We start from the raw sequence: 14,262 nt of genomic DNA, 5'->3' as shown, positions 1-14,262 counted from the left end.
CTGCTAACCTACATAGAAAGGCCTTTGAAGTGTTAGTACCAATTAGTATTGGACAGTTTTGGACAATTCTCCTTTTGCATCTCTCTCTGTCTTACCTTGAACCTGTAGGTTCAGCGTGATTTCATCAGAGCCCCAGTTGTTGCTGGCCACACAGCTGTAGTTCCCAGAGTCCTCTGCTTTCACCGTCCGGATGATGAAACTAGCGTTGCTATGGACACTGTGGCGTCCGTCAATCAGAACAGGAGCAGGGGTACCATTGCTGTTGAGAGGTAGAGTTGACCAGATGATGTTCAGTACAGTATGTGATCAGAGTAAAAACATGATAAAAATGTTGACATTCTTGCGTTGTGTTGAATCATGTGACAGATGGGTGTTGACCATAGAGATGTATAGAGATCATTACTTGGAAATAACCCGGTTTTGCATGGTTTGCCTAGTTCGTAAACAGCTTAAAGCTATATGACTGCCATAGAGTGGCCACAATAAATGAACGACACACAATATTTGCTTCAAGACTCCAGCCCTGCAGGTGGCGGTAAGTCACCAATATTAGCTTTGCACTTTTTTAAAACGTCAAAATAAGAAAAAAATGAAATACTTAAAAATGTAGATATCCTCAATGGCTGTCACAAACGCCATAATGGCACAGATACAACGTTGCGATCTCTATACATCTCTAAGGCCTTGACTTACTTTCCCTTCAGCCATTTGATGGTGGGGGGTGGATCTCCGACCGCCTTGCAGGGCAGAACGATGTCCCTCATCCAGGGTGTAGTCACTGTTCCGTTGAACGTCAGGATCCTGGCCGGAGCTATGGGGGTTACATACATGCACCACTGTGACTGTACCATTCTATTCCTATGGAAAACAATGATGAATAAAAACAGAATGCAAGCAATATCATAGATGCCAACACCACCAACACTATACTGCAATCAATAATACTTCAGCCAGATTAGTTTTGATTGTTACACTGTTACACAGGCAGCCTGTACCTTTGGCCCGAGGTTCCACTGTGATGGTCTCACTGCTGTTGCCTCGCCCAGCGGCTGTCACAGCAACCACCCAGATGCTGTACTTCCTGTTACGGGCCAGGTTTGGCACTCTGTAGAAATATACATCAGGAGAAGCCTCAAACTCACTCATCACCTGGAGAGAGGGACGGAGAAAGGGAAGGGGGTTACATGTCTGCATTTAACAGGGGAGTAATCTTCAAGAGTATTCTCTCTCTGTACAACCCTTTCAAATACAGCCCAGAATGGCAGGACTGGAGGCGGCGTTATAATGAGAGCTGTGTTAATGATAATAGAGCTCCGTACCGTGGGGTGGTTGGAGCAGAAGACAATGTACTTCCTGATAATGCCGTTGAGTTTGAGAGGAGGGAGCCAGGACACAAACACCACGGAGCTGGTGGAGGCTGCGGCCTTAACCCCCGCTGGAGGCCCAGGGACTAGTGGGAGGAAGGAGAGTAAAGATTATGTTAAACATACATATATACTGCAAGTATTAATAGAAACATATGGGCTCATATTGCCTTATTCAAACCCATTGCAGACAGTGCTTTATTACTGATATCTGATTTGACGTATGCATGCATAGCTTGAACTTTTGCAGGAATCATGCTTTGATGTCAATGTGAAAGCAATGATCCACATCTATCTCAAGTGTATCTCAAGCCAGGATTTGTATCTCACTGTCTTCCTTGGTCCGGGTGAAGATCTGCTCGCTGCGCACCCCGTCCCCTGCCCGGGTGAAGGCCAGAACCTGGATGCTGTAGTTGGTGTATTTCTCCAGACCATCCAGTTCCAGAGATGGGTAGGAGGTGGTCACGTTCCTGATCTCTCCCAACTCTGACAATGTCACACAATGGTTACACAACAGTTTATCACTCACTCTCACACCCTGTCAAATCAAGTCTATGTTCCAGTGTGATAGAATTAAAAGAACTACAGTGACCACAATAACACAATAAGCCTGTAACATGGTCCCTGTAAGACCACACTGCAAACTACCATACAAGACGATGCTCATACACAGTAAGCTACTGTGATTTTTGACCGAGGTAGTATCTGTGATATGGTAATGACTGACTACTGGCAGTAGTGCTCTGTCTGCTGCGTCTCCTTTGTCCTTGACTGAGTGTCCTTGTAGACTGAGCTGAAGCAGTGACATACTGCATCCTGTGAATTATTGATGGAGGCCCGTTAGGCTGCAGGCTGGATCCCATCCACAGGGCCTGAGCAGGAGCATGGTGTTAGCTCTGGGTGCTGCCCACTCTGGCCCTGTGATACCTTCCTCCATATAACCCACCTCACTAGAATGAAGCTACTAGACAACTAGATTATATACAGAACAGGATGTGTCTATGTGTCTATTGAGATATAATACTCATTGGATAGTTGATTTATAAGTAAAGCTAGAAGTGTAATTTGTAACTAATTTGACCAACACTGGCAGAATGAAATTAAGGAGAAAATGGCAATGTTGTTGAAATATTGCAAATATTCAACAAGGCAAACCCATGATCTAGTGTTGCCTGTTGAGAAAACTAAAAACTAAACTACTACTACTAATAAAAACGAAACTAGTGGCGCAAATCTGCCAAGTACATGACATGCTACATAGCACAATTAATATGGAAAATTAGAGACTGGGCTAAAACCATTAGGATCATAGTGCCCACACCACCAGTGGTCCACTAAGTGCCTGCTAGCTGGTGTGTTCTGAGCGTGTGTTAATAAACCCTACCTCCATCTGCCAGGTTGGCCCAGTAGATGACTCGGTAGCCCTGCAGGTTTCCATTCAGGGCCTCTTTGGGCAGGGTCAACCAGGACAGAGAGATGACTTCTGGAGACTTGGCCATGGCCAGGACATTCTCAGGGGGACGCGAGGGGACTGTTAAGGGACCGGAGGGGAAAGAAAGTTAGGACAAATGTACAGACAATGGTCAAACTAGGCTGAATTAACTCCCCCTACTGGCTTCTAACTGTATTGCTGATTTCAAATATTTCGGTTTGAGGTAATTCAGCAATCCTCCAGAAGATGGTAGTCTACCTACGGCAGTGAATTTTCACACTGTGCAACATTTTCATGCTACCAAGAGGTAAACTAAACCAAACATGGCCCTGAAAACTCACACCCATGAATGCAGGCACACGCGTGCACAGACACACACACACCACACACACACACACACACACACACACACACACACACACACACACACACACACACACACACACACACACACACACACACACACACACACCCCCCCCCCCTCTACCCTACCCCACCCCTTAACCCCCTGATCCATACTAACCATCCTCCAGTGTTTTGGTGATGACCTCCTGAGAGGAGGGCCCGGTGCCAGCACGGTTAGCCGCCTGCACCACCACCCCGTACTCAGTGAACTTCCTCAGGTTGTCCAGGGTGATGCTCTCGCTGCTGTCCCCTGTGGTGTCCATGCTGATGATGTTAAACTGGAAGCTGCCTCCAGAGCTGTACTCTCTGTAACCCACCTGGTAGCCCCGGATCACCCCGTTCTGAAGGTGCTTGTGGGGGGCCTGAGGAGGAGGAGGAGGAGGAGGAGGGATGGATCAGACTGTACATACTGTAGACACAGATAGAAACAGGAAAATATCTCTGTTTAACTCCATGAAGACACAGTACCTTCCAGGTGACTTTGATGCTTTGTGGAGAGGTAGCCTCCAGTTGTACTTCCTGTGGAGGGCCATCGGGGGCTGTAGAACAGATGTGTAATATTAACACAAAATACTCTTATGAGAGATTCAGTTGAATGAGGCAGAGATGACAGCAGAGACGATAGAGAAAGCAATACTTTTTTCTGGTTGGTGTATGGCGAATGAATTAAGTAGACTAGACCCAGCTGCTAGCGCATTGGTGCATATGGGAGAGCCACCCCTTAAGTAGACCAGAACTGTGAAAAAAATGTTCATGGCCTTTTTGAATCATTCAGACATGAATTATATTTAGGAAATATTTCACTAGATGGCGCTGCAGCGCATGAAATCCGTTTGCTCTGTTAAAAACGAGAGATGGACCTTTACTGTATTCAAGGGAATATTACAATACAAATAAATACATATCCATGGCTAAAATCTGAAGACAAACAGAACCTGGTTTGGAACATAACTACATGATGTTTTGACCCAGTGAAGAAGAGATCTGCGTGGGCTGACCTGCTTCGTCAGTGGTGATAGTGAGCTCGTTGCTGGTGTCGCTCTTGCCGATGTCGTTCTTGGCGAAAATGCGGATGTTGTAGGTGGAGGAGGGGTGCAGGTCTATAATGGTGGCCTGGTTCAGCTGGGGGGATACGTCTTTTGTTATCTGGGCTGAATTCCACGAGGCTGGGGGGGGCAAACACAATGAACCTATTAGCATCTCTGTATGACATGACAACCAACAACAAACAAGTTAGCTAATGCAGAAACAGATTTAGTTGTAATTATGTCATATGCAATTTCATATGGATGTATCACGTTATTCCATAGGCCTATATGCCAGCCCTACCTGATTTGTTCTTGCACTCAATGTCATATCCTGTGATAGGGCTGTTTCCGTCGAAGCCCATGGTCCAGCGGAGGGCGATTGTCCGGTCTCTGACCTCTCGGATCTCCACCTCGGGAGGGTCTGGAGGTTCTAAACGCGTTTAACACCACACACACACAGATTAGATAGAGAGGTTTACCTGTCCACTTAGTTGTCCTGAGAAGGAGAAACAAACTGCAGGCTGAAGTTAACTAGGGCCCAGAGATATTGGCTCATGTAGTCAGGAACAACTTACAGTAGCAACAAAAAGGTTCCACTATGAAGAAACAGTTTAAGAAGCTGGAGCTGAAGCCAGGGGTTCACCTTGCACTGTTAACTGAATGATCCCTCTGTCTTCACCATAGGAGTTGATGGCATGGCAGGAGAAGAATCCAGAATCTTCCCGAACAGTGGGCAAAATCTGAGGAGAGGTCAATGTAGTTTTTAACCAGGAAGCATCACCATAATGCACCATCATAGTTCAGTATTCAACTGATCATAACCTCTGGTTATTTTATAGGCTACACAAAATGTCCAGCATCAATCACTGCAAGTACAAAGGCTACTATAATTATTCATGCTGTATTGAGAGTGTACTATACTAATACCAGCTCAGTACGAACACAGCAATATACATCACCCCCTTTTGAGGTGGAGGCCCCAAGCCCCCAGCGCACCTTCAGAGTGGAGATGACCTCGTCAGCCACCTCTTTGACCACGACGGTGTAGCGGCTGGTCTCTGGGTTGATGATGCGTTCCTCCTTCTCCCAGCGCACCATGATGGGCTTCTCCCCGTGGGCCGTGCAGCTCATCTCCTTCTGCTGGCCCACCGTGGCCATGGTGGTGTTGGGGTACGACGTGATCATGGCCGGGACTGAGAGAGAGGGGGAGAGGAAAGAAAGGGAGAGATTGACGCAGAGGTTGTAACTTTTATTTAACTCAACAGAGGCTCATACATTCTCCTTTAACAATTCACTATAAGTTCACAGACTGGCCTCTGCCACCCTAAAGCCTAAGGGGGGACTCATTCCCAACATCACGGGTGAGAATAGTCAACTATGGAGAGGTTTGAACTCCTATTTAGATCGCCCTGGTTCCCACAATACATTGAATACTAATGGTTCAAAACAGGCCTTCAGGTAAGCAGTCTTGTCTCTGCTACAGCATCTTTGATACAGACAGACAGCAACTGCTTACGTGTTGTTCCTAAGGCAGAGCGTCTCAGACAGAGACAGAGACAGAGACAGGGTGCTACAGAGCAGAGGAAAGCTGTGACTAGTCTGAACTCCCCACGGTGTGTGTAGAGCTCATCTGGCGTTACGGCACTACGACACACCACGCTCATTAGCAGTGTGTGTGTGTGTGGGTGTGTGTGTGTGTGTGTGTGTATTTGGGGAAATACCCCAGTCCAGCTATAAACTGCTGCAGGTGTCTTCTACTACTGTACAGATACACAACACAGACCTATACTGTCTCACATAGGTTTGTGTATATCACAGTTACATTGATGTGTTTAACAAGATCATCCATACAGTACATCCTACTGGCTAAGACAATGGGATACGTCTGGGGGCTGGTGCTGTAGCCATTCTCCTCTGTCTGTCTGTGTCTGTGTCTGTGTCTGTGTGTGTGTGTGTGTGTGTGTGTGTGTGTGTGTGTGTGTGTGTGTGTGTGTGTGTGTGTGTGTGTGTGTGTGTGTGTGTGTGTGTGTGTGTGTGTGTGTGTGTGTGTGTGTGTGTGTGTGTGTGTGTGTGTGTTAAACGAGCTGTTTCTCCAGGAGCTAAGTGGGTAGTACGAGCAGAAAGGACTCGTGGCACGTCTCAGAAACACTGTCTGAGAGCATGTTCCCCTGCAGCAGTGTAACTGTGATCTCTCTCCTCTCTCTCCTATCCCACCAGGGCGGCTATGATTTAATGATGAGAGCCCACTTTGATTATTCATACACAGCAGACAAGACTACTCCTCTGGCCCCACTGCTGTCTCACTACCTCTCCACACACACACAGACTCAGAGCCTCGACCTCTCCGCTGTCTTCTACACACACAGTCGCACACCAACACAAGAAGGCAACACTCATACACAGAACACACACACAAATTCAGAAAAACAGAGAAACACATGCAGCAAAAACAAACCACACATAATCCCAGGTGACACACTCAGAGGGGTGTGTGTGTAGGAGGGGGTGTGGCTCCGCTAGCTGACAGCCCGTCTCTGACATGATTGAATGTGTCAGACTAAGGTCTGCCAACGTTTAAGCCTCATCTCTTATTCACTCTCAAGCTACGCCAAAGAACGCTGATTTATTTAGCGTGACAACTATGAATTTTAAGTGAGGCACATTCAAAAATCCTCCTCAGCCCTTCTCTAAATGTTATTGCTCCTTAACAGGGGTAGTTTCTACATCTGAGGCAGCAGGCAGCGCCGTGGCGGGCGGCAGGAGACCTGCCTGATGTTCTCCTACTCCTGCCCCCGCGAGACCGAGGGCATGCCTTGATGAGCGCTCCACCTTTGAGGAGAGGAGGGAAGAGGGGGGGAGCCGGAGGAGGGGAGAAAAAAACGCAGAAAATAAGAAGAATCCTAGTTCTGACATGCCTTTCAAACAACACAGGCAAACGATCTGCTATTGTTATCACACGCGTAGCTCTGGCATATAACCCAGCTCCATCACTGTGTGATCAGCACAGGTCCACATGATCAAATTGCAGGGAAATGTCTGTCTGCTGTGGCTGTCTGTTAAAGCTACGGAGACTGCCTCCTCTGTGCTGTCACGGTGTCATACTCAGTTTGCTGTGACACTCCCAGTACTGCTACAGTAAAGGCCTCAGGTGTCAAAGATGACCGAGAACAAACAGGCAGCTCAAGGTGTTCTCCATCTTAAACCATCCTCACAACAACCTGAGACTTGTTAAAGAAGGTTGGGGGACAACAAAAGGCTGCTCTGAACCAGACTCCTCTCTCCTCGCTACATTCACCACACAGCCCTCAGTAGCCCCCCAGGCTACCAGTATTCTTTTTGATGGCCCATAATTGCTTGGTTGATGTATATTTTTTAATATCCAGCGATGTTACAGAGCCTGGTAATAAAGCGCAGTAGGGAGAGAAAGAGAGAAGGGGAGAGAGAGAGAGCGAGTGAGAGGGAGAGCGAGACAGAGAGAGGGAGGAGGTTTCTATTCCTATCTGTCTGTCAGGTCACAGTCAGGGCTGGCTGTGTGTCACTAGGCAGAGGGAGACTGAGGGGGAGGTTGCCATATTGGATGGAGATGGACTACAACTGACTAAGAAAACAATCATCCAGTAGCATTATTAAAAGGTTTGAATTGCAAAAATGGCCGGTCTTGAAATTGTGCATGATGAACAGAACATTATAGAGTTCAATTTTGGTAAAGGGAAAAACATTGGTATATCAAATAAAATGAAAACATCTTACTGTAGGATTTTGAGGAAAATGTATTATCTGCACAGCAGGAGAAAAATCATTGTATCTTTTTGATCTGTACCCCTTCTCTGTAGAAGAGAGGGACTGAAAATGAGGTAGAACACCACATGCAAATAGCTGCCCCCCTGTGCCCTTACTTAGTCTGTCTCTAATTTAAGTACTGACGGGTTTAAATTAAGCAGAAGCGCACTGAAGAGCTTCATCTGCCGGTGACACACACATGCATGCACAAATGTGCCCACACACACACAGGATAGTTAGGAGAGGGAGGGCAGGCAGGCAGCAGTGCATACTGAAACACTAATGGTCTTCCTTTTCAATCCACTCAAGCGAACAAGTACACTTTTACAGGAAGCATCTTGAGTCTGAGTGCACAGTTCAGGGGTTATAAGGCATGAAATGTGATATTATGATGAGTGACAAGAGTACAGCTGTACCATCATGTAATGATAGCTTCCAACCCCCCAGTAGCATGATGGATACCACTAACAAAAGCCCCAAAGACATCACAACTCTGGGATTTTTGGATAATCAGAATTTCCCCTCTCCAAGATGTCGATCATCATTGAATTAAAATAGTCTTGAGAGATTTGAGTAAAAATAAACAGGAAATGAGAGTTGGCTATAGAAGAGAACGAGCAGGAATCTATAAAGTAGGGAATCTATACAGCTCACTACACAGACACACGCTCACAGTAGGTCCCCTTTACAATTAGTGTTACTGTAACGCCCCTTTCTATAACAGCCCTAAATCTCCCTCCGTCTTCCTGATGGAGCTTTTGAAGGCTTACTGAATCTGGTGATCAGGAGCAGCTCTCCACCTAACTCCTCCATCCTGACCTACAGTACACACACACTTACAGTAGGCTAGGAAAGACTTTGAGACTGATACATTAAAAGCAAATCTCTTGCTCTCCCCACCTCCCCCTGTACATTCCAATGATATCGTGTGTCCTGGGGCGTGCTGGTCTCAGTGTCATGTTGGAGGCTGATCTGGTGCTGAGGCTGGGCTGACGGTGCTGTGTGAGGATAATACGCTTCAACCCTCATTTCATCATCTCCTCTCCTCGCCGGGCATCGTGGGAAAGTAGGCCACCACGCCACGCAATGCCTCACTGGGCAATACCCCCCATAAACACACACACACATTTAAATGCATATAGCTTACAATACACCCACACACGCATATTTACAATACATACACACACACTCCTCAGGCCGGCCAAGCATTCTTCTCACAGGCCATACAGCACAGGGATGACTGGTTGTGTGGAGCCACTTTAATGCCCTGTTCTCCTGCACAATTACTCTCTCACACTCACTCACCACCACACTGCCACAGAACGCTGAGATGACAACAGGAGACAAATACCTCCTGGGAAAAGAAGGTAGAGAGGAGAGAAAGAGACTTTCTTGTGTCTGGAAGCGTCTTGCTGTTGTTGGGCCTGGCTACGGTGTACAGCCAACTGTCTGTCTGTGATAAGTAGGCATTAATCAACTGCATAGCTACTGTTTATGGCATGCTGACCAATGACCTGTGTGGTAATGTGAAAAAAGTCATGGTGCCTGGGCCCAGCCAATTGCTGATTGGCTGTGTAAATGTGCTGTCTCTAGGATGGCTGAGAGTCAGTGTCACCACAGGTCTTGCCGCTGCATGGCAACCATGGCCTCCAGTGAGCTAATATACTGATGGAAACACAGAGTGCTACATAAGCACTTCCATGTTAGCCTCATTAACTATGACAAGCTCATACTGTACAGTACACTGGGTGGAGTAGGCCAGGGCATCGTAGCCATGCTAGCTAGCATACAGCCACTGTCTGTTGCATCTGTGAACAATGGCGCCGGAGGGGAGGGCTGCCGTCTTATCGGCTTTTAACCAACCATGGTATTTTGTTAGTTTTTTTGCATTGTTCGTAACTTGTTTTGTACATAATGTTGTTGCTACCGTCTCATGACCGAAAAGAGCTTCTGGACATCAGAACTGCGATTGCTCACATCAAACAGGACAAAGAGTTATTTTTCAATGAGTCGGACGGGAGGGACATACTACTACAGACACCCAACCAGGCCTAGTTCCCTGTGATTCGCTGCAGAAGGAAACAGAGATTTCATGGAAAAAGATCAGGGTGCCTTGCGAGGATCAGGCGACGAGTGGCTAATCTGCCCTTGCCTTCCGTCCTGCTAGCTAATGTTCAATCGCTGTAAAATAAATGGGACGAGCTTAAAGCACGATATCCTACCAACGGGACATTAAAAACTGTAATATCTTATGTTACACCGAGTAGTGGTTGAACGACGACATTAAGAACATACAGCTGACGGGTTATACACTCCATCGGCAGGACAGAACAGCAGCCTCTGGTAAGACACGGGGTGGGGGCCTATGCATATATGTGAACAACAGCTGGTGCATGATATCTAAGGAAGTCTCAAGGTTTTGCTCGCCTGAGGTAGAGTATCTCATGATAAGCTGTAGACCACACTATCTACCTAGAAAGTTTTCATCTGTATTTTTCGTAGCTGTCTACATACCACCACAGACCGATGCTGGCACTAAAACCGTGCTCAATGAGCTGTATACCGCCATAAGCAAACAGAGGCGGCGCTCCTAGTGGCCGGGGACTTTAATGCAGGGAAATTTAAATCAGTTTTACCTCATTTCTATCAGCATGTTAAATGTGCAACCAGAGGAAAAAAAATTCTAGACCACCTTCACTCCACACACAGAGACGGGTACAAAGCTCTCCCTCACCCTCCATTTGGCAAATCTGACCATAATTATATCCTCCTGATTCCTGCTTACAAGAAAACATTTAAACAGGAAGCACCAGTGACTCGGTATATAAAAAAGTGGTCAGATGAAGCAGATGCTAAACTACAGGACTGTTTTGCTAGCGCAGACTGGCATTGAGGAGTACACCACATCAGTCACTGGCTTTAACAATAAGTGCATCGAGGACGTCATCCCCACAGTGACTGTACGTACATACCCCAACCAGAAGCCATGGATTACAGGCAACATTCGCACTGAGCTAAAGGGTAGAGTTACCGCTTTCAAGGAGCGAGACTCTAACCCGGAAGCTTATAACAATTCTCGCTATGCCCTCCGACGAACCATCAAACAGGCAAAGCGTCAATACAGGACTAAGAACGAATCGTACTATACCAACGCTCGTCATTCACAAGGCCGCAGGGCCAGACGGATTACTAGGATGTGTACTCCGAGCATGCACTGACCAACTGGCAAGTGTCTTCACTGACATTTTCAACCTCTCCCTGATTGAGTCTGTAATACCAACATGTTTCAAACAGACCACAATAGTACCTGTGCCCAAGAACACTAAGGTAATCTGCCTAAATGACTACCGACCCATAGCACTCACGTCTGTAGCCATGAAATGCTTTGAAAGGCTGGTCATGGCTCACATTAACACCATTATCTCAGAAACCCTAGACCCACTCCAATTTGCATACTGCCCCAACAGATCCACAGATGATGCAATCTCTATTGCACTCCACACTGCCCTTTCCCACCTGGACAAAAGGAACACCTATGTGAGAATGCTGTTCATTGACGACAGCTCAGCGTTCAACACCATAGTGCCCTCAAAGCTCATCACTAAGCTAAGGACTCTGGGACTAAACACCTCCCTCTGCAACTGGCTCCTGGACTTCCTGACGGGCCGCCCCCAGGTGGTAAGGGTAGGTAACAACACATCTGCCACACTGATCTTCAACACGAGGGCCCCTCAAGGGTGCGTGCTCAGCCTCCTGTACTCCCTGTTCACTCATGACTGCACGGCCAGGCATGACTCCAACACCCTCATTAAGTTTGCTGATGACACAACAGTGGTAGGCCTGTTCACCGACAACGATGAGACAGCCTATAGGGAGGAGGTCAGAGACCTAACCGTGTGGTGCAAGGACAACAACCTCTCCCTCAACGTGATCAAGACAAAGGAGATGATTGTGGACTACAGGAAAAGGAGGACCGAGCACGCCACCATTCTCATCGACAGGGCTGTAGTGGAGCATCTTTGCGTGTGTGTGTGTCTGTCTATGTGTGTTTGTGTGTGTGTGTGTGTGTGTGTGTGTGTTTGCATTATTATGTAGCAGTCAATGCCAGGAGGGAGCTGCATTTGGCTCTGACAGAGAGAGCAGCTTAGCAGGGAGGCTCCTGCAACAGCTTGATAAGAACAGCAACAGAAAATAAGCTCTCCTCACATCTGAGCACCATCAAATGAGAATACTTCCCCCACGCAGCGAAGCCAGACTGGCAGTGCCAGGAGACTGGTGACCAGGTCATTAACATACTCCACATGCTGCAGCCACACCAGTCAACACAGCAGAGAGAGACATCACAAACTGTCTGGACTCCAATACAAAACCATGTCCTGTCCTTGTTTCAGTATGTCATGACTCATCACTCAGACTGTATCTGTTTCAACTGTGTGATGATTCAATGTACAGTTACTACAGTAGCCTATAGGCCATCTGAGCAACCCAAAGGTCCATTGTTCAATGACTAAACCTTTGGAATGACACAGTGTCTAATGAGTGACCTCATGTCACTGAACTGTATCCCAGTTCCTCTCCAGTCCCACTGACGTTAATGATGATTAGCCCATGGCCCAGGCCTTGGTTCTGTCTCAGGCTGGTTTTGTAACCAGAAAGGGATTAGTGATGCTACACTTAGTTACATTTTTCTGCTGCAGGTACTGATTAAAATAGACCTGGCAAGGCAGGCCCTCTCCCTCTTGTCATTCACACATCATGTCTACAAGGCTATAGGAAAACACTGTAATACAAATCAATACGCAGCCAGGGACAGGGCTGATACCAGTAGATAACATATTGGGTGTTACAAGACATGTCTGTGACTTCAGGAAATACAGATCGAGAGATGGCATACTGGTGACCTTATGAAGGTGCTATATGTCATTTGAAATGTGATGCAGGCAATGTAGGATAAGTAGGGCAACAGTATCATTATCATACATCGACAGACAGACAGACAGACAGACAGACAGACAGACAGACAGACAGACAGACAGACAGACAGACAGACAGACAGACAGACAGACAGACAGACAGACAGACAGACAGACAGACAGACAGACAGACAGACAGACAGACAGACAGACAGACAGACAGACAGACAGACAGACAGACAGACAGACAGACAGACAGACAGAGAAAGAGTGAGATAGAGAAAGCAGGCCAGAGAAAAAGAGAGCACAGTGGTGTAGTGGTGTTGTGCTCTCCCTCTCTTTTCCACATGGCAGACTCTGCTTGAATGAAGAGTTGTGAGTGTAATGGAGGGGACATAAGTCCTTAGCTGCTCAACAGAAAAACACCCGGTTATACACACACACACACACACACACACACACACACACACACACACACACACACACACACACACACACACACACACACACACACACACACACACACAACCCCCCCCTCCTGTGACCAAAGTACCAGTGACTATACTGTGGGGTCAACATTTTACCCTTATATTCCCCTCCTTTCCTCTGACCCAAACTCACAGACCTGATACAGTTAAATAAATGTTCAATAAAAATAAATAAAATAAAAATACACACTTGTCATTTGATGCTTCACCCAACAATACCAAACAGAGTTAGTCTAACAAGGAAGTCAAAAAGAAACGTTACAGTAGTTTTGGAGTCTTACTTTTGACGGTGAGGTACATGGACTTGCTAACGTCAGCTCCCACATCGTTGCTGACCTTACACAGGTAGTAGCCGCTGTCCTCCTCCAGCACGTGTTTGATGAGCAGAGAGCCGTTGACCAGCAGCTGGATACGGGAGCCAGAGTTCAGGGCGATGGGCTGGAACTGGGGAACCCCGTTACCTGGGGTGGAGACAAGGAGGGACGGGGACATGAGTCATGGATGAAACACATTTCAAATGCATTTATCACCTTTCAAAAATCACCATCATAAACATTTTGAATGTATTTTTAAAGGATGTGTAAGTCTACAATATCCTCTAATCCTTAATCGGAACCATAGTATTTATGGCATAAGCAACGTAAGCTTAAGAGCACATGGGGGTGGTATTCTACAATTTCCCCTAACTAATTTAAACCCAAAGCTACTTCTGTTTTTGTTTTTAATGCTCATGTTTTGAGTGCAGACTATTGACAGATGCGCATCCTTATTTGACTTGTACTGTGTGTGTAACGCTTCAGTGACAAAGCTTTAGGGATTTAAGGACAGTAAACATGCATCTTAACGCTGCCC

The 14,262-nt window shown here is 46.7% G+C and overlaps 1 protein-coding gene across 1 annotated transcript in view; it reads right to left on the bottom strand.

Moving 5' to 3' along the window:
* LOC106581126 (cell adhesion molecule DSCAM) overlaps positions 1-14,262 on the bottom strand; it is a 133,259-nt gene that overhangs the window by 12,638 nt on the left and 106,359 nt on the right. Inside the window, exons 11-23 of the mRNA XM_014162938.3 lie at positions 13,692-13,871; positions 5,226-5,422; positions 4,873-4,969; positions 4,531-4,659; positions 4,200-4,367; positions 3,670-3,740; positions 3,320-3,563; positions 2,749-2,895; positions 1,695-1,850; positions 1,320-1,450; positions 996-1,149; positions 694-811; positions 96-259 (exon numbers count right to left, since the gene is read on the bottom strand). Coding sequence (XP_014018413.1) covers positions 96-259; positions 694-811; positions 996-1,149; positions 1,320-1,450; positions 1,695-1,850; positions 2,749-2,895; positions 3,320-3,563; positions 3,670-3,740; positions 4,200-4,367; positions 4,531-4,659; positions 4,873-4,969; positions 5,226-5,422; positions 13,692-13,871 — 1,956 coding nt within the window. The remainder of the gene's footprint in view (positions 1-95; positions 260-693; positions 812-995; positions 1,150-1,319; positions 1,451-1,694; positions 1,851-2,748; positions 2,896-3,319; positions 3,564-3,669; positions 3,741-4,199; positions 4,368-4,530; positions 4,660-4,872; positions 4,970-5,225; positions 5,423-13,691; positions 13,872-14,262) is intronic.

This window comes from Salmo salar, chromosome 20 (genome assembly GCF_965601325.2).
Source record: "Salmo salar chromosome 20, fSalSal1, whole genome shotgun sequence".
NCBI lineage: Eukaryota > Metazoa > Chordata > Actinopteri > Salmoniformes > Salmonidae > Salmo > Salmo salar.
Note: the sequence above shows the minus strand (reverse complement) of the source record. Positions and strands in the feature narration are given on the sequence as shown.